We start from the raw sequence: 20,476 nt of genomic DNA, 5'->3' as shown, positions 1-20,476 counted from the left end.
TTTCTCAACATATAGCCTTGGCTATAAGAAGATTGCCAACACCCTGAAACTGGACTGCAGCATGGTGGCCAAGATCATACATCGGTTTAACAAAGACAGGTTCCACTCAGAAAAGGTATCACCATGGTCACCTTTGAAGTTTGTGGCCAGTCTAAGGCACACCTGTACAATATTCATGCTGTCTAACCTTGATTGATATGCCACACCTGTGAGGTGAGATGGATTATCTCAGCAAAAAAGAAGTGCTCACTAACTCAGATTTGGACAGATTTGTGAACAATATTTGAAAGTAATGGGTCTTTTGTGTATGTAGAAAATGTTTCAGATCTTTGAGTTCAGCTCATGCAAAATGGGAGCAAAACCGAAAGTGTTGCGTTTATATTTTTGGTCAGTGTGTATGTATGTATGTATAAATACAGTGATTATAAAAAGTCTACACACCCTTGTTAAAATGTCAGGTTTCTGTGATGTAAAAAATGAGACAAAGATAAATCATTTCAGAACTTTTTCCACCTTTAATGTGACCTATAAACTGTACCACTCAATTGAAAAACAAACTGAAATCTTTTAGGTGGAGGGAAGAAAAACTCATGACTGGGGATGTAGCTGTGTTTAGAATTAAGTAATCACATTCAAAATCATGTTAAATAGGAGTCAGCATACACCTGCCATCATTTAAAGTGCCTCTGATTAACCCCAAATAAAGTTCAGCTGTTCTAGTTGGTCTTTACTGAAATTTTCTTAGTTGTATCCCACAGCAAAAGCCATGGTCCACAGAGAGCTTCCAAAGCATCAGAGGGATCTCATTGTTAAAAGGTATCAGTCAGGAGAAGGGTTACAAAAGAATTTCCAAGGCATTAGACATACAATGCAAAACAGTGAAGACAGTCATCAAGTGGAGAAAATATGACACAACAGTGACATTACCAAGAACTGGACGTCCCTCCAAAATTTATGAAAAGACGAGAAGAAAACTGGTTTGGTAGGCTACCAAGAGGCCTACAGCAACATTAAAGGAGCTGCAGGAATATCTGGCAAGTACTGGCTGTTTGGTACATGTGACCACAATCTCCCGTATTCTTCATATGTCTGGGCTATGGGGTAGAGTGGCAAGACGAAAGCCTTTTCTTAAGAAGAAAAACATCCAAGCCAGACTACATTTTGCAAAAACACGTCTGAAGTCTCCCAAAAGCATGTGGGAAAAGTGTTATGATGAAACCAAGGTTGAACTTTTTGGCCATAATTCCAAAAGATATGTTTGGCGCAAAAACAATACTGCACATCATCAAAACGACACCATACCCACAGTGAAGCATGGTGGTGGCAGCATCATGCTTTGGGGCTGTTTTTCTTCACCTGGAACTGGGGCCTTAGTTAACCACCTCAGCTCCACTAGCTTAAACCCCCTTAATGACCAGACCACTTTTTACAATTCTGCACTACACTACTTTCACGGTTTATTGCTCGGTCATACAACTTACCACCCAAATGAATTTTACCTCCTTTTCTTCTCACTAATAGAGCTTTCATTTGGTGGTATTTCATTGCTGCAAACATTTTTCCTTTTTTTGATATTTATCAAAATTGACCTAAATTTTTGCAAAAAAACGAAATTTTTCACTTTTGGTTGTAAAATTTTTCAATTAAAACGACATTTCTATATACATTCTTCTCTAAATTTATTGTTCTACATGTCTTTGATAAAAAAAATCAATAACTGTATATTTATTGGTTTGGGTAAAAGTTATAGCGTTTACAAACTATGGTGCAAAAATGTGAATTTCCGCATTTTGAAGCAGCTCTGACTTTCTGAGCACCTGTCATGTTTCCTGAGGTTCTACAATTCCCAGACAGTAGAAGCACCCCACAAATGACCCCATTTCGGAAAGTAGACACCCTAAGGCAGGCATGTCCAAACTGCGGCCCTCCACCTGTTGCAAAACTACAACTCCCAGCATGCCTGGATAGCTTACAGCTATTAGGGCATGCTGGGAGTTGTAGTTTTGCAACAGCTGGAGGGCCGCAGTTTGGACATGCCTGCCCTAAGGTATTCGTTGATGGGCATAGTGAGTTCATGGAAGTTTTTATTTTTTGTCACACGTTAGCGGAATATTTTTTATTTTTTTTTACAAAGTCTCATATTCCACTAACTTGTGACAAAAAATACAATTTTACATGAACTAACTATACCCCTCACGGAATACCTTGGGGTGTCTTCTTTCCAAAATGGTGTCACATGTGGGGTATTTATATTGCCCTGGCATTTTAGGGGCCCTAAAGCGTGAGAAGTAGTTTGGAATCCAAATTCGTAAAAATGCCCTGTGAAATCCTGAAAGTACTCATTGGAAATTGGGCCTCTTTGCGCATCTTGGCTGCAAAAAAGTGTCACATGTGGTATTGCCGTACTCATAAGAAGTAGGGCAATGTGTTTTGGGGTGTCTTTTTACATATACCCATGCTGGGTGAGAGAAATATCTCTCTAAAATACAACTTTTCCCATTTTTTTTATACAAAGTTGTCCTTTGACAGAGATATTTCTCAAACAAAGTTTGGGTATATGTAAAAATACACCCTAAAACACATTGCCCTACTTCTCTTGAGTACGGTGATACCACATGTGTGACACTTTTTTGCAGCCTAGGTGCGCAAAGGGGCCCAAATTCCAATGAGTATCTTTTAGGAGGGCATTTTTAGGCATTTGAATTCTCATGCTTTACGGCCCCTAAAATACCAGGGCAGTATAAATACCCCACAAGTGACCCCATTTTGGAAAGAAGACACCCCAAGGTATTCCATGAGGGGCATGGCGAGTTCCTAGAATTTTTTATTTTTTTTGGCACAAGTTAGTGGAAAATGTATTTTTTATATATTTTTTTTCTTACAAAGTCTCATATTCCACTAACTTGTGACAAAAAATACAATTTTACATGAACTCACCATACCCCTCACGGAATACCTTGGGGTGTCTTCTTTCCAAAATGGGGTCACATGTGGGGTATTTATACTGCCCTTGCATTTTAGGGGCCCTAAAGCGTGAGAAGTAGTTTGGAATCCAAATGCGCAAAAAATGCCCTGTGAAATCATAAAGATACTCTTTAGAATTTGGGCCCCTTTGTGCACATAGGCTGCAAAAAAGTGTCACACATGTGGTATCGCCGTACTCAGAAGAATTAGGGCAATGTGTTTTGGGGTGTATTTTTACATAAACCCATGCTGGGTGAGAGAAATATCTCTCTAAAAGACAACTTTTCCCATTTTTTTATACAAAGTTGTCATTTGACAGAGATATTTCTCTCACCCAGCATGGGTATATGTAAAAATACACCCCAAAACACATTGCCCTACTTCTCCTGAGTACAGCGATACCACATGTGTGACACTTTTTTGCAGCCAAGATGCGCAAAGGGGCCCAAATTCCAATGAGTACCTTTTAGGAGGGCATTTTTAGGCATTTGGATTCCAGACTTCTTATCACGCTTTAGGGCCCCTAAAATGCCAGGGCAGTATAAATACCCCACAAGTGACCCCATTTTGGAAAAAAGACACCCCAAGGTATTCCGTGAGGGGAATAGCGAGTTCCTATAATTTTTTTTTTTTTTTTTGCACAAGTTAGCGGAAAATGATTTTGTAAGAGAAAAAAAAAAATAATAATAATCATTTTCCCCTAAATTGTGCCAAAAAAATAAAAAATATTCTAGGAACTCGCCATGCCCCTCACAAAATACCTTGGGGTGTCCTTTCCAAAATGGGGTCACTTGTGGGGTATTTATACTGCCCTGGCATTTTAGGGGCCCTAAAGCGTGAGAAAAAGTCTGGAATATAAATGTCCAAAAAATTTTACGCATTTGGATTCCGTGAGGGGTATGGTGAGTTCATGTGAGATTTAATTTTTTGTCACAAGTTAGTGGAATATGAAACTTTGTAAGAAAAAACAAAAAAACTAAAAAAATATAATTTCCGCTAACTTGTGCCAAAAAAAAATATTATTCTATGAACTCACCGTGCCCCTCAAATGTGATCTTTTTATAGCGCCACAGCGATTTTACGGTGTTTTTGCTGTGATCAGAAAAAAAATTCTGTCACTGTGGTGGGGCGGACTGAACGCAAGTGTGCGCACAAGATCAGGACTGATCGGGTGAACACTGCGCTTTTTGTAGAGCCTATAGAACATGTCCTATTCTTGTTCGCAATTGCGGACAAGAAAAGGCATTTTCTATATAGTTCTGGCAATGTGTGGATCCGCAAAATGCGGAAAGCACATTGCCAGTGTCCGTGTTTTGCAGATCCGCGGTGTCCGTGTTTTGCAGATCCGTGGATCCGCAAAACACACATACGGACGTCTGAATGGAGCCTTACATGGGGGTGATCAATGACAGGGGGGTGATCAGTGAGTCTATATGGGGTGATCACCCCCTGTAAGGCTCCATTCAGACGTCCGTATGTGTTTTGCGGATCCGTGGATCCGCAAAACACATACGGACGTCTGAATGGAGCCTTACAGGGGGGTGATCAATGACAGGGGGGTGATCAAGGAGTCTATATGGGGTGATCAGGGGTTAATAAGGGGTTAATAAGTGACAGGGGGGGTGTAGTGTAGTGGTGCTTGGTGCTACTTATTACAGAGCTACCTGTGTCTTCTGGTGGTCGATCCAAGCAAAAGGGACCACCAGAGGACCAGGTAGCAGGTATATCAGACGCTGTTAACAAAACAGCGTCTGATATACCTTTCAAGGGTTAAAAAAAATCGCATCTACAGCCTGCCAGCGAATAAGAGCCGCTGGCAGGCTGTAAATGCACTCGTTTACCTGCCGTTCCTGTGAACGTGCGCTCCTGTGTGCGCGCGTTCACAGGAAATCTCGTGTCTCGCGAGATGACGCGCCGGCGCGTCAAGGAGGAATGAATCGACCGCCTCCGGACCGCAATCCTGCATTAGGCGGTCCGGAGGCGGTTAAGCTAGAGGGAATTATGAACAGTTCCAAATACCAGTCAATATTGGCACAAAACCTTCAGGCTTCTGCTAGAAAGCTGAACACGAAGAGGAACTTCATCTTTCAGCATGACAACGACCCTAAGCATATATCCAAATTAACAAAGGAATGGCTTCACCAGAAGAAGATTGAAGTTTAGGAATGGCCCAGCCAGAGCCCAGACCTGAATCCGATTGAAAATCTGTGGGGTGATCTGAAGAGGGCTGTGCACAGGAGATGCCCCGCAATCTGACAGATTTGGAGTGTTTTTGCAAAGAAGAGTGGGCAAATCTTGCCAAGTCAAAATGTGTCATGCTGATGTACTCATACCCAAAAAGACTGAGTGCTGTAAAAAAAAAAAAAAAAGGTGTTTCAACAAAGTATTAGTTTAAGGGTGTGCACACTTATGAAACTATATTATTTTATTTTTATATTTTTTCTTCTCTCTACCTAAAAGTTTGCTTTTCAATTGAGTTGTACAGTTTATAGGTCACATTAAAGGTGGAAAAAGTTCTGAAATGATTTTTCTTTGCTCATCAAGAGAATGCCAAGAGTGTGCAAAGCAGTAATCAAAGCAAAAGGTGGCTACTTTGAAGAACCTAGAATATGACATATTTTCAGATGTTTCACACTTTTGTGTTATGTATATAATTCCGCATGTGTTAATTCATAGTTTTAATAGCTTTTTCTTTGGCAACTCTTTGTCCATTTGGTATTTTAGCCTGATACATTATCTTTTTATAGATTTTGCTGAGCTCTTTGTCATTTCTAAAGGATAAATCAGACCTATAAGATTAGTCATTTCAAATGCCTTTTCTCATTAAATGTAAGCCATGTGGGGTTTAATTTAGCTTGTTTATACTCTTTAGCCATTAAAAAGGTGTAGCAGTATAATGACCCATATTAGATCTAAACTCCAGCATTTAGTTAATTAATATCATTCTGGATCTTTATGTGACAATAGGTGCTCCCAGTTTGACACCCTTTTATTCTATATGATGATCCTTTATTCTATGATTAAAGGTTACCGCTAGTTTGCCATTGCTTTTCCTGTTGTTGTCAGGAATAACAGAATGGAAGGTCTTGAAGTCTATTCTCTGGCCTCAGAGATATGGCCTTCATAACACAGTTTCCAGTTATTCTAAGGACTAATATAAGATTTGGCACTGTGATCCTTATTCACGTGTTAGTTTCTGTTAACATTTAGGATATCCTCTGTATTATTTCTATCTAATTTTTATTTCCTAACCCTGTTAGGCAGTATCTTTTGCAGCATGGAGTGAGTTCACCACCCAAATGATTGCTTCCTATTGCAACCTCTCACCTTGCAACCATCTACAATACAGTTGTCGCACACATCTTCCTGAAAGCACTTCCCTTCCTGTCATTGCTAACTTTTTTTCATTATGTTAATGTGTTTTTTGTTTTACACTTAAAGGGTTTCTGTTACTCCAATTTTCGCTATTAAACAGGCTGACATTACAGTTGTGAAAATGTCACCTGAATTTAACTCTGAATTTCTTTTATTTAAGTATGCCCCCGTTTTCGTGTAATTTTAGCTTGTATTACATGCAAATGCGCCTCTAGGAGCAAGGGAGGCGTTGCACCTGCTCCTAGAGGCTTCGTTCACCCACCTCATTTCCAGGCCTTTCTGTCTTGATAGACAAGGCCAGGCCATAGTTGGGGGGGGCGTTGCATCTGCTCCTAGAGGCTCATTTGCATAAAATAAAAGTTAAAATTACACAAAAACAGGGGCATACTTAAATAAAAGATATGCAGAGTTAAATTCAGGTGATATTTTCATATCTATAATGTCAGCCTGTGTAATAGTGAAAATTAGGGTGACAGAAACCCTTTAAAGCTTGCCACAGGTCACATTCACAACAGATATTTTTCAAATACTATATGTTTAGGTCTTGGGAGAGAAGGAGGGTTATACAGTTTGTGACCTCCTTTTCTTCCCATTATGCATATAAATAATATATGGAAATTGTAGAATTTGTTGCCAAAATATTTATTAGCTCCATCACCAGTAAATTGTATTTATTGTTAAAGGGTTTTTTACGGGTAAAAAAAACTTGTTTAGCTGTTTTAAATGCAAAATCAGGAGTACCTAAATGTAGATGGCCGTAATTAGACACTTCCACTGCAGTTATATGTCTAAGGCACTGTGCTACCAGTGCAACATCGATGAAATGGGTGAGTCTTATAATTTCCTTCATATCAGAGGGAGCTTTTGTTTCCTCTCTCATTCCCCTCTCCACCTTAAGGCAGCCTGGAGCCCTCCTTCTGTATTCAGGAAATCTCAGTGGCTGAGAAGAATGGGTCCATGCGCTGTACGTATCTCGACTGCACAGTCTATGCACCAGACACATGGACACACAAAAGGCTGATTGGTAATGTGGTCACATGATGCTGTGACGTGACCAGTGACCACCACTAAGGGATCATCTGTTTGAAGAAGCCCACTGTGCTTCCTAGGTGAGTCAAGTCATGTTCACTGTTTACATGGTGTATGTGCAGCTCAGTCCCATTTATGTAAAAGGGTCTAGGCCGCAGTATCAAGCACAGCCGCTACACAATGTACGGCACTGCACTTGGTGTGCTGTGAAGATGGCACAGTGCTCAGTGGAGCATTGTGGTCTCTTCAAACAGGTGGTGGTGGTGCTGGGTGTCAGACCACCAACAATCACATACTGGTGACCTACTCCCAGAAAATTCCTTTATGTAAGGAAATGGATATTACAATGGATTCCACTTGAATTGAATTCATTGGGATTTTGTATGCCAACGTGCAATTTTTCCTATATATTAGGATCCTCTTTGATCCATCTTATTTTATTTTTTTAATTAATAGGATGACCTATGAAAATTTCAGAAGCAGTGGTTGTAGCTTAATGTCCCCTGCCACATCTATCATCCACCCCCTCACATGGGAAGGTCCCAGAGTTAGAATCCAAGAATGGAACACACTAAAATGTAGCTAACTCTCTTTTGATGTATATGAAGAATGCAGTAAATGAGAAACAGCAAATGGTGGTCAGCAAGCCCCCATTTACTATTAGCTCTGGATACCAGAGGTGGGCCCTGCACCTATCAGTTATTTATAACATATGCTGTGGCTATGCTATAAATACCTAAGAGGGAATACCCCATTAATCATGACTGATGGCAATGATGACTTTGTATATTTTTTACAACAGACAACAAGTTTACAAATAAAATACTATAGTATCAAGTCCTTTTATAGAAGATTTTTGCATAGTATATTGTGACTGTCATAATTTTAAATAGATGTGTTTACAGATCATATATATATATATATATATATATATATATATATATATATACTTCTAACCTGTTGGGAAGTATTGTATGGTTCAGGAAGGAACGCTAATATAGGTTATTAGAATATGTATCAGTCGAACCCACTGATTTCGTTCAACTATCTAATGTGCCACAGATTCCGCTATGGCATATGTCATAGGCATAAGGGTCAGGCAGTTGTATTTCAACATGTCAAATTCTTTAGCTCTTAAAGGGGTTCTCCAGGAATAATTTATAGTGACTGCCAGAAACCTGTCCTGGAATAAGAGACAAACTGGTTGCCACCACTTGAAGAGCTGCCTGGGAAGGTGTGGTGTTGGGCCCACACTCTGCTCTATAATGGATGGTAATGATCTAATTCTGCCTACAATATGCCATCATGGCTGAGCAGCCTGACAGGAAAACTCATCAATATATAGTACTAGCAGAAGGACCAGGTTTTGCACAGGTATATTTTATCTATTTCATTTAATGTTTGTGTGTGTTGTTAAAAGATATCGACAGTATCCACTATACCAGTGACATCTACAGTACCCCGCCCCTTTAACAGTGACCTCTACAGAGGCCTGCCCCCTTAACTGTAACATCCACAGCGCCCTCCCCGTTAACAGTGACCTCCACAGCGGCCGCCCCTTTTATTAGTGACCTCTACAGTAACCTGTCTCGTTAACAGTGATATCCACAATAATAATTGTATAGGTTTCTATTAAGTACTGAAGAAGTATTCAATAACCAGCTGTTATGGTATAGTATGCTCCATTAAGATGAACTAATATTCAAATGAAATGCTTCAAAAATGAAAACGTAGAACAGGTGAGTCACATCCTCTCCCTATTATTGAACCTGTTATAGGAATATGGTGAAAACAGAGGGCATATTGCTGAGTTCTGATCTAAACCCATATGGGGAGATTTAGCAAAACTGGTGGAAAAGAAAACCCTAGCAACCAGATTCCACTCAGCGTTCCTATGGAAAACGAAAGGTCAAATGTGGCCAACTAAGTCACTTTTCCTTTACACTAGTTTTGATAAATCTTTCCTATAGTGTGTTCAGAAGTGTCAGTTTGTCTATGCTCTAATGAATTCATTTATATTTATAGAATATTTTATGCATTTTTACAAATGCAAGTCAAAATGCATTTATCTGAAATTTTATGTAACAATAGAGGCAATAATCAGCATCAGCATTCATTGAAATGAATGGGAAGCGTAAAAAAAAAAGTCTCTGTCCTTTTCTGTTCCCTCACCCAGAGAAGTATTATATGCTGTGGGTTCAGCTCCACTTTTCAGCGAGGACAAGCTACTAGATGACAGTCAGCAGCCACTGGCCAGCCAAGATGTAGAGGAGACACCCGCCGCTTCCTCTGCTAGGCGGGCAAGTAGTGATAAGGAGAGTGGCATGGGAGGTGGTGTTGCGAGTTCTCAGGCTCCTGACCCAGAGACCATTGAGGAGGGCATCAGTGATGTGCAGACACTACTCGATGATGAAACCGATCACACTTGGGAGCCGGGTGCATCATCATCAGGAGGAGAGGGTGGCAGCTTACCCATGAGCGAGCGGCAGAGCCAGCAAGTCGATAGGGTGTCCGGGAGTCAGCAGGGTGGTAGCAGTGGGAGGTCGGGAGCCAAACGTGCCTGGGGTAGACCACCTGCTTCGCAGCAGCCTATCTGCCCAGGAAGTAGTGGTTCAAGGGTTCATGGAGGCAGCGGCGTTAGCAGTCAGTCAGTGTGGACTGTTGCGGGGAAAATAACCTAGTCGGCAGTGTGGCAGTTTTTTGTTATGCCGCCGGAGGAGGTGAACATGGGCAGAAGGTGAAGCATGGCCAGAGTGCCAATGTTGGCACTACGACCCTGCATCAACATATGCAGAGTTGCAATACAGTGGCCTGGGAGAACGTGGCTCCGATGTGGTGGTCCAGCCTGCTGCAGCAACTGCTGCATCACCCAGTAGCACGCACCTGGTTTCAGCCAGTCAAGGCTCCACCACCTCAGCCAAAAGGTTCCTGCACAGCCACCCCAGCAACTTGGCCAGGCCACTCCACTTTCTCCTCCACATTGTCACGCCATTGTTCCTGCGACAATGTCCGCCTCTGCCTCCTCAGCCTCCACTGCAGGAACAAATCACTGTGCCCCTCTAGCATACCACATGTGCAGGGCACGGCAGTGTCCCGCTGTTCCGCACCTCGTTTCCTTGGGCGAACTAAGTCACACAGGGGAGGAACTGCTCCATTTTCTTCGTCAAGAAATTGAATCCTGGTTTTCTCCCCAACTCAAAATCGGAACCATGGTGACTGTCAATGGGAAGAACATTGTATCGGCGCTGCGTCAAGGAGGGCTGAGCCATGCGCCCTGCATGGCACACGTGTTTAATCTGGTTGTCAAGCAATTCCTGAAGTCTTCCACCCATCTGCAAGACATCTTAAAAATGGGCAGGAAACTTTGCATGCATTTCAGCCACACGTACACCACAAAGCACACCCTCCTTGAGCTGCAGCGGCAGAACGGTATCCCCCAACATAGGCTAATAATATGCAATGTTTCTACCCATTGGAATTCCACACTCCATATGTTGGACCGACTAAACGAACAGAGAAAGGCCATAAATGATTTCTTGATGATGCAAGCGGATAGGAGTACTCCCTGTGAAACTTCGATGTTAGCCAGTGGCAGCTCATGCGTAACACCTGCTGTTTGCTCCAGCCTTTTGAGGACGCCACGTTATTTGTCAGTTGCCAGGACTACGGGATGAACAACATCATTCCACTGCTTCATGTCCTGGAACAAATGGTGCTAATAATGGCAGGTCAGGGGACTGGAAACGTGGCGCCTAGATCTCATGGCCACATGAGCCCTGTGGGCGCTGAACTGGAAGAGGAGAAGAGGAGGAGGAGGACATTGGAGCACAGACAATGTGTAGCAAAATGGGTGATTTTTCTACTCAGCTGACAGGAGAGGAGTAGCAGGAGCAGCCAGAGTAGCTACAGGGCGATGAGGAAGATGAGACAGAGGACCCAGATACACCGTGGCAGTATGCAGTGGAGATGGAGGTAGGGAGTCCCTCCGAGTCACTTGCACAAATGGCCCGATGCATGCTCACTTGCTTGCGTAGTGACATCCGAATTGTCACCATTCGGCAAAGTGATGACTTCTGGCTCTTCAATTTGTTGGACCCTTGCTACCGGTCCAGAATGTGGGCCCTTTTTAGACCCACTGAGAGGGAGGACAAACTGAACTACTATAGAGACATCCTATGTAGTCAGTTGGCCGCTGCCTATCTGTGCCCTCGTCCATCATCTCGCAGGTCTGATCGGGGGGCCCTCTGCGCTCACATTCCACTGCCATGGCTGCTGGGGAGGGGTGGGGTGGCAGGAGCAGAACCAGCTCCATCAGCAGCAGCCTGAGTCTACAGTTACTAATGAGTAACTTTCTTCACCCGCATAGGGAAAAAACTACTCTCCAGCAGCAGCAGATAGAACTGGAGCAGGATCTGAACCAGCAGGTGGTGGCATACTTGGACAGCACCCTGCCAACCCACATTGAAGATCCGCTGGACTACTGGGCAGCCAAACTGGATTTGTGGCTGCAACTGGCAGAGTTTGCCCTGGAAAAGCTGTCCTGCCCAGCCAGTAGTGTGGCATCAGAGCGGCTGTTTAGTGCAGCGGGGGCCATAGTTACCCCAAGGAGAACTCGCCTGTCCAGTGTCCACCCAAAATGTGGAGAGACTGACCTTTGTCAAGATGAATCAGGCGTGGATCAGCCAGGATTTCCAACCACCAATTCCTGATGCATCATACTAGATCACCCATTGTGCCACACCAACACTTTGATAAAAGAGACCGATTTCTTCTGACTACCTGCCTCAGCTACTACTCTGATGCTGCCACCCACCTAATGCCACACATCTGATGCCAAGTGCTCCTTCTTTCACCCACCTTCATCTGGTATTACCGCCCACCGCCCCACTCTGTCACCGGGTCACTTTGTGGTCTCCTGATGCAGCTGCTGCCATCCCCACACTAAGTCACCTTGCCACTATGTGGTATCCTCCTGCCTTATCCTCACTATGTCACCTTGCCACTCTGTGGTATCCTGATGCTGCTGCCATCTTCACACTGTCACCTTGCCACTCTGTGGTATCCTGATGCTGCTTAAGCCATATTCACACTATGTCACCTTGACACTCTGTGGTATACTGATGCTGCTGCTGCCATCTCCACACTATATCACCTTGCCACTTTGTGGTATCCTGATGCTGCTGTTGCCTTATCCACACTATGTCACCTTGCCACTCTGTGGCCTCCTCCTGATGCTGCTGCTGTCGCCACCTCCAGACTCTGTAATTGTGTAACTCGGTGGCCTCCTCATACTGCTGCCAACTCCAGACTCTGTCATTGTGCCACTCTGTGGCTCGTGATTTGGTAGCCAAAATCAGGAGTGGGTACAAAACACAGAAGACATGCAAATATTCCATTCATGTGTCATCTCTGTTTTAGATCCACTCCTGTTTTTTTGGGCATTAGCAATACTGATGGATTATTGAGCAAATGCTGACCGAGTGAAGGCATATGCTCCACAGACAGGATCCGTTTTTTGTGGGTTATTGTTCTGACGGATCAGAGGAAGGGAAAATTAATCAGTGACGTAAACACAAACTTACTGCTGACACCCTCTCCACTGTGTCAGGGGGGGCTCTACTTGTATAAGCGTTTAATAGAACAGGTTCAGTAAACATATATGTGGAATCAGCTGATGACAGGGTAAAAGGAGTGCACTTCTTCTTGGCGCTAACATCGACCTGTAAGGCTGAGTTCACACTTAAGTTATTTGGTCAGTTTTGGCCCCATGACTGCCCTAATAAGTGAACTGTGTAGTGATTCTAAGAGCAACGCCTGTCATCTGCATGTCATACGGACTCACAGTATTATTTCACTACCAAATCAGACTCCCTATGCGTATTACTGCAAGGCACAGTGTTCTACACCACTATAAAGGCTCTCAGCAGCCAGGAAATAGCAGTTTTTTTACGTAATTCACCACGAATATATTTGGAGCCAACCAAATTTTTCCCGAAAAATTTGGCAAACCAGCGAATCGAGTTTTTGAAAAATTCGCTCATCTCTAGTAAGTACATTATGCTGTGAGCATATGCGTATTAGCAGCAGCATTCTAGTCCAATAATCTTGCTTCCTGTTTGATACATATTTCCTTTGTTACTCGAAAGAAAGTAGAACTCACAGCTTTGCTCTTCATATTTTTATACAGTAAAGCAGGTCTGCATTCTGCCTCACGGTTCCAATACACCCATTTACATTCCATTTTGAAAGTATGAAAGAGAAGAAAATCCAGCTCTCTCCGGTGAAAAAATGAGAAACTTTAATCCAGCAAGTTTAAAATCCATACAGGTATACAAACAGTCAACGCGTTTCAGACCTCAGAGAAATATGGGTCCTTCCTCATGACATCTCGTTTGTCATGAGGAAGGACCCATATTTCTCTGAGGTCTGAAACGCGTTGACTGTTTGTATACCTGTATGGATTTTAACCCCTTAAGGACTCAGCCCTATTTCACCTTAAGGACTTGGCCATTTTTTGCAAATCTGACCAGTGTCACTTTAAGTGCTGATAACTTTAAAACGCTTTGACTTATCCAGGCCGTTCTGAGATTGTTTTTTCGTCACATATTGTACTTCATGACACTGCAAAAATTGGGTCAAAAAAGTTAATTTTTTTGGATAAAAAAATACCATATTTACCAAAAATTTTGAAAAATTTGCAAATTTCAAAGTTTCAGTTTCTCTACTTCTGTAATACATAGCAATACCCCCAAAAATGTTGATGACTTTACATTCCCCATATGTCTACTTCATGTTTGCAGCATTTTGGGAATGATATTTTATTTTTTGGGGATGTTACAAGGCTTAGAAGTTTAGAAGCAAATCTTGAAATTTTTCAGAAATTTACAAAAACCCAATTTTTAGGGACCACTACAGGTCTGAAGTCACTTTGCGAGGCTTACATAATAGAAACTGCCCAAAAATGACCCCATTCTATAAACTACACCCCTCAAGGTATTCAAAACTGATTTTACAAACTTCGTTAACCCTTTAGGTGTTGCACAAGAGTTATTGGCAAATGGGGATGAAATTTGAGAATTTCATTTTTTTGCCTAATTTTCCATTTTAACCCATTTTTTCTACTAACAAAGCAAGGGTTAACAGTCAAACAAGACTTTATCTTTATTGCCCTGACTCTGCCGTTTACAGAAACACCCCATATGTGGCCGTAAACTACTGTACGGGCACACAGTAGGGCGTAGAGGGAAAGGTGCGCCGTATGGTTTTTGGAAGGCAGATTTTGCTGGACTGGTTTTTTGACACCATGTCCCATTTGAAGCCCCCTGATGCACCCCTAGAGTAGAAACTCCATAAAAGTGACCCCATCTAAGAAACTACACCCCTCAAGGTATTCAAAACTGATTTTACAAACTTTGTTAACCCTTTAGGTGTTGCACAAGATTTAATGGAAAATAGAGATACAATTTCAAAATTTCACTTTTTGGGCAGATTTTCCATTTTAATATTTTTTTCCCAGTTACAAAGCAAGGGTTAACAGCCAAAAAAACTCATTATTTATGGCCCTGATTCTGTAGTTTACAGAAACACCCCATATGTGGTCGTAAACCGCTGTACGGGCACACGGCAGGGCGCAGAAGGAAAGGAATGCCATACGGTTTTTGGAAGGCAGATTTTGCTGGACTGGTTTTTTGACACCATGTCCCATTTGAAGCCCCCCTGATGCACCCCTAGAGTAGAAACTCCATAAAAGTGACCCCATCTAAGAAACTACACCCCTCAAGGTATTCAAAACTGATTTTACAAACTTTGTTAACCCTTTAGGTGTTGCACAAGATTTAATGGAAAATAGAGATACAATTTCAAAATTTCACTTTTTTGGCAGATTTTCCATTTTAATATTTTTTTTCCAGTTACAAAGCAAGGGTTAACAGCCAAAAAAAACTCATTATTTATGGCCCTGATTCTGTAGTTTACAGAAACACCCCATATGTGGTCGTAAACCGCTGTACGGGCACACGGCAGGGCGCAGAAGGAAAGTAAGGCCATACGGTTTTTGGAAGGCAGATTTTGCTGGACTGGTTTTTTGACACCATGTCCCATTTGAAGCCCCCCTGATGCACCCCTAGAGTAGAAACTCCATAAAAGTGACCCCATTTTAGAAACTACGGGATAGGGTGGCAGTTTTGTTGGTACTAGTTTAGGGTACATATGATTTTTGATTGCTCTATATTACACTTTTTTGTGCGGCAAGGTAACAAGAAATAGATTTTTTGGCACCTTTTTATTTTTTGTTATTTACAAAATTCATCTGACAGGTTAGATCATGTGGTATTTTTATAGAGCAGGTTGTCACGGACGTGGCGATACCTAATATGTATACAATTTTTTTTATTTATGTAAGTTTTACACAATGATTTCATTTTTAAAACAAAAAAAATGTTTTAGTGTCTCCATAGTCTAAGAGCCATAGTTTTTTCAGTTTTTGGGCAATTATCTTAAGTAGGGTCTCATTTTTTGCGGGATGAGATGACGGTTTGATTGACACTATTTTGGGGTGCATATGACTTTTTGATCGCTTGCTATTACACTTTTTGTGATGTAAGATGGCAAAAAATGGCTTTTTTTACACCGTTTTTATTTTTATTTTTTTACGGTGGTCATCTGAGGGGTTAGGTCATGTGATATTTTTATAGAGCTGGTCGATACGGACGCGTCGATACCTAATATGTATACTTTTTTTTTTTTTTTTTAAGTTTTACACAATGATTTCATTTTTGTAACAAAAAAAATCATGTTTTAGTGTTTCCATAGTCTAAGAGCCATAGTTTTTTCAGTTTTTGGGCGATTATCTTGGGTAGGGTATGATTTTTGCGGGATGAGATGACGGTTTGATTGGTACTATTTTGGCGTAAATGCGACTTTTTTGATCACTTTTATTACCTTTTTTGGGAAGTAAGGTGGGCAAAATTTCAATTTTCTCATAGTTTTTTATTTTTATTTTTTATGGCGTTCACCGTGCGGGGAAAGTAACATGACCGTTTTATAGATCAGGTCGTTACGGACGCGGCGATACCTAATATGTGTAGTGTATTTTTTTTATTTTTTTTTTATTCAGTGATAAATGTTTTTTTTTTATCTTAACTTTTTTCACTTTTTTTTTTTCATTTTTTTTGACCCAGACCCACTTGGTTCTTGAAGATCCAGTGGGTCTGATGTCTGTATAATACAGTACTGTACAATATATATTGTACTGTACTGTATTTTACTTACCACTTTGTCTGAACAGATCTCTGCTTTCAGCACAGATCTGTTCAGCACCATGGACAGCAGGATGCCTGAGAAGGCGTCCTGTTGCCATGGGAACCTTCCCCGTCTGCTCAGTAGTGTTCAGAACTTCGCAGACGGGGAAGGGTAAGGACGGGGCTTGGGGGGCTGCCTGGGAGCTCTCTCCCTCTCCCATCGGGGGGCTGCAAAGGCACAGCAGCCCCCCGATGGGAGAGGGAGGGAGCTCCCTGACCTGTTAACCTTTTCCATACAGCGGTCCGTACGGACCGCTGTATGGAAAGGGTTAAACGGCTGACATCGCATCACCGATGTCAGCCGTTTATACCAGGGTGCCAGCAATGTGCTGGCACCCTGGTATACCCACTAGAAGCCAACGATTATTCAAGGGGAGGCGGGCGGGGGATCGTGATCCCGCCTCCCGCACCGCCCGCCTCCCGCACCTCCCGCACCGCCTGCGACACCCCTCCTGCACCACCCGCCCACATAATATCATTCAGGGGTGCAGGGGGGGTTAATAAAAACTTAATTTCTGGCATTTTAACTGTTTGATCCCCGCGGTCAGAGACCGCGGGGATCAGAATCGGCTAAAAGCGCAGCAAACCGCAGGTCTGAATTGACCTGCGGTTTGCTGCGATCGCCGATACGGGGGGGGGTCACATGACCCCCCTCGGCGTTGTGACAGGATGCCGGCTGAATGATTTCAGCCAAAATCCCGTTCGGATTAACCCCCGGGGCGCCGCAATCTTATTTTAAACTCATGACGTACCGGTACGTCATGGGTCCTTAAGGACTCGGGAACCATGCCGTACCGATACGTCCTAAGTCCTTAAGGGGTTAAACTTGCTGGATTAAAGTTTCTCATTTTTTCACCGGAGAGAGCTGGATTTTCTTCTCTTTCTTATTGTATATACCGCACCCAGGAGCGGCATCCGTGCACCTCTGGTGATTCTACTGTTGCAGGTGAGAGCTGCCTTACTTTTTCTATTTTGAAAGTATGGTATATGTAAGGTAACTTGGTATATTTGCAGACCTTTTTGGTTACTTATCAGTAATATGTTACAATTCTGCAGTTCCTTTATTGAAGTAAATACACTATGTACAAAAGTCTTACTACGGTACTTTATAAAACAGCATGTAAAGACACATAAAAACAAACCAAAGTAAAATATGACTATAACAAACGCATATTATACATTAGAATTATACTAAAATAGGAAGCTGTGGATTCTGTACAGAAAGTAATATTTGGTATGTGCTGGACTATTAAACAGTAGATCATATCAATCTTGTTACTGAGGAGATGCTTCTAATTTTAGAGGGTTTCTTCTGAAATTGTTCAAAATGAAAACCAGTTGACTGGTTTCTTCTCTTTCTTTTTCTCAGGCAGTAACAAAGTATAAGAAAATTACACATTAGATTTAAAGCTGTTGCCCCTTTGTAGGATAGGAGATAGGTGTATGATTGGTGGGGTCCAACTGCTGGGGCCTCAGCAAGAAACAAGAAATGTGAGCACTTTTCTCTCCTTGTTCTAGTGATCAGTAGGGGTCTCCACACTCAGGCCCCCACCAATCAAAACTTTTGATTTGTTTGTATGACATATCAAAAAGTTTTATGTAAACTACTTTACAGGTTCAAAGAACATAAGACTACAATCGAATATTTTCCAACAGTTCTGTACAGATGAATATCCTGAAACATATTCTGTCTCATATGCAACTTTTTAAAAACATAAGTAAAAAATTCTCTATACAAAGTATATTCTATAAATCTATGTGCATCGTGTTCTTCTATGACATCAAACCACCGGCAATAGATATCATATATGGTGACATTCGTTATAGAAAGGTCTTTAAGCAAAGTTGACCTTTTATTTAGTAGAATCTGGGACATGTTAGGATTATCAGTCCAGTTTAATAATCCTTTTACATACAGTAGACAACTGGTTTCTTTCTGAACTCTGTACTGCATAAATGTTGGATCTAGAGTAGATGCCAAAGTGCCCAGACTTCAAATAAGTGAACAGAACAGTCTTTTTTCCCCCTGAAAGTTACAGGTATTCTGGTCTTCATTTATAGTGGATCAGGAGAATCTGGTACTGGCTCTGGAAAACATTGTAAAAGAGGTTATAGATACCTTCATGGTTTTGAATTACTGGTGAAGATTCATGAAAAGTGTCTGATTTTGTCCCCCATAGTATTTATGTTCATTCCATGTTGTAAGACGAAAGCTGTAATGTGATTATATGCTGTGGGCCCTTTGGTTACAACCTAGGCTGTGGTCACCCAAAGAAATGAATCATTTTATTAAAGCTGCAACTGGGCACGATTTGGCATGTAGTTCAACATGTGCAGATGGCATATGCTAAATACACTGAACTATAAATGACAGCTAGGCACTGGGCACTGACTGATGTTTATGATGACAGCTGCTGCCAACCCAATGATATGGAGCAGAGGCTCAAATATCTTTGGCTCTGATGCAATTTACACTACAAGGTGGATTTTGGGGGTAACATATTAACTCCTTAAAGGGGTTTTCCACTAATAATTACATTTTATGTAATGCCTGCACCCTGCCTCCTGTATCAGAAGATTCACACTGACCTGCTCTCGCCAGACTGCTAGATGTAAACATTTTCTTTTACACGTATTTTAAGTTTCCTTAGGGGACTTTAAAGAAACTGTGTCACTAAAAATGTTATCTGACAGTTAAAATCTGAAAGTAACACATCTCTTTATTTTTAAATTTGTTATTATTTTCTGATTGTAGATTTTTTTTAATTCTATTTCCTGAACATTTTTATGGGGGCGGCCATCTTGCCTGAGCTGTTATTAAAAGCATTTACACAGCATTGAAAAATAAATTGCTCTACGACAGCCCCATTGGCCATAGACACAATGGACAGGAGGGGACGCTATTGATCTCTATGGGAGAGTTTTCTAGGCATGCTCTGTGACCGGTGCAGAGGTCATTGTATAAGGAAAGAATAGATAAGCTTCCTGGCTGATCCTGAACACAGGGCTCTTCAGTACCCCACCTCATGTGTATTCTGCCCCCCCCCCTCCCCCTTCCCCCTTCCCCTGTAGCTGCTATCACTGAATATTCCCTCCACTGCTGATGGTGAGTGCATGTATGAGTGTGTCCATGTATGTGGTAAGTGTGTGTATGAGTGTGTCAACGTAAGTGGTGAGTGAGTGTATGAGTGTATGTATATGGTGATTGCATGTATGATTGTGTGCATGTATGTGGTGAGTCCCCGTGTATGAGTGTGTCCATGTATATGGTGATTGCATGTATGATTGTGTCCATGTATGTGGTAAGTACGTGTATGAGTTTGTCTATACATATGGTGAGTGCGTGTATGAGTATGCCTATGTGTACATGCTTGGAGGCGGCCTGTACAAATTTTGCTGTGGGTCCCCATCACGCCCCTGACTAAAGAGTTAAGTGCCACTAGTGAGTCAGTTTTAAAAATAATACATTTTGTTCACAAATGATTGCGTGTGAGCGTGTCAGCTGTATGAAGCATTACCAACTCTTCTGTTCTAATCAGCATTCTGCAGTATATTCCAGACCCACCAATGTTTGCTGCTTGTATGAACTTACCAAGTGAAGGGAAAAAACAATCATTGGGTCCAGGCGGAGAGAGGGGAGTGTTGGGTTCCGAGAGAAGATGACGACCTGAATCTGACTGCTGGCGACTGGACATGAAAACAAGTCTTGGCCTCTGCCCAGTATTTCCAATAGGGGGATCATCAAATACAAGATTTTCAATACCCGAATTACCCGCTTCACTGAAAGAGTAAATAACTTGTGGTGAACT

At 42.0% G+C, this 20,476-nt stretch overlaps 2 protein-coding genes across 2 annotated transcripts in view; one reads left to right on the top strand and one right to left on the bottom strand.

Moving 5' to 3' along the window:
- CDH23 (cadherin related 23) overlaps positions 1–20,476 on the top strand; it is a 1,302,172-nt gene that overhangs the window by 1,045,003 nt on the left and 236,693 nt on the right.
- VSIR (V-set immunoregulatory receptor) overlaps positions 17,759–20,476 on the bottom strand; it is a 75,326-nt gene continuing 72,608 nt past the window's right edge. Inside the window, exons 6-7 of the mRNA XM_044300082.1 lie at positions 20,260–20,447; positions 17,759–18,754 (exon numbers count right to left, since the gene is read on the bottom strand). Coding sequence (XP_044156017.1) covers positions 18,723–18,754; positions 20,260–20,447 — 220 coding nt within the window. The 3' untranslated portion in view covers positions 17,759–18,722. The remainder of the gene's footprint in view (positions 18,755–20,259; positions 20,448–20,476) is intronic.

Source organism: Bufo gargarizans, chromosome 6, assembly GCF_014858855.1.
Source record: "Bufo gargarizans isolate SCDJY-AF-19 chromosome 6, ASM1485885v1, whole genome shotgun sequence".
NCBI classification, from domain to species: Eukaryota; Metazoa; Chordata; class Amphibia; order Anura; family Bufonidae; genus Bufo; species Bufo gargarizans.
The sequence above is the reverse complement of the archived record's forward strand: the minus strand, read 5'-3'. Positions and strand labels throughout refer to the sequence as shown.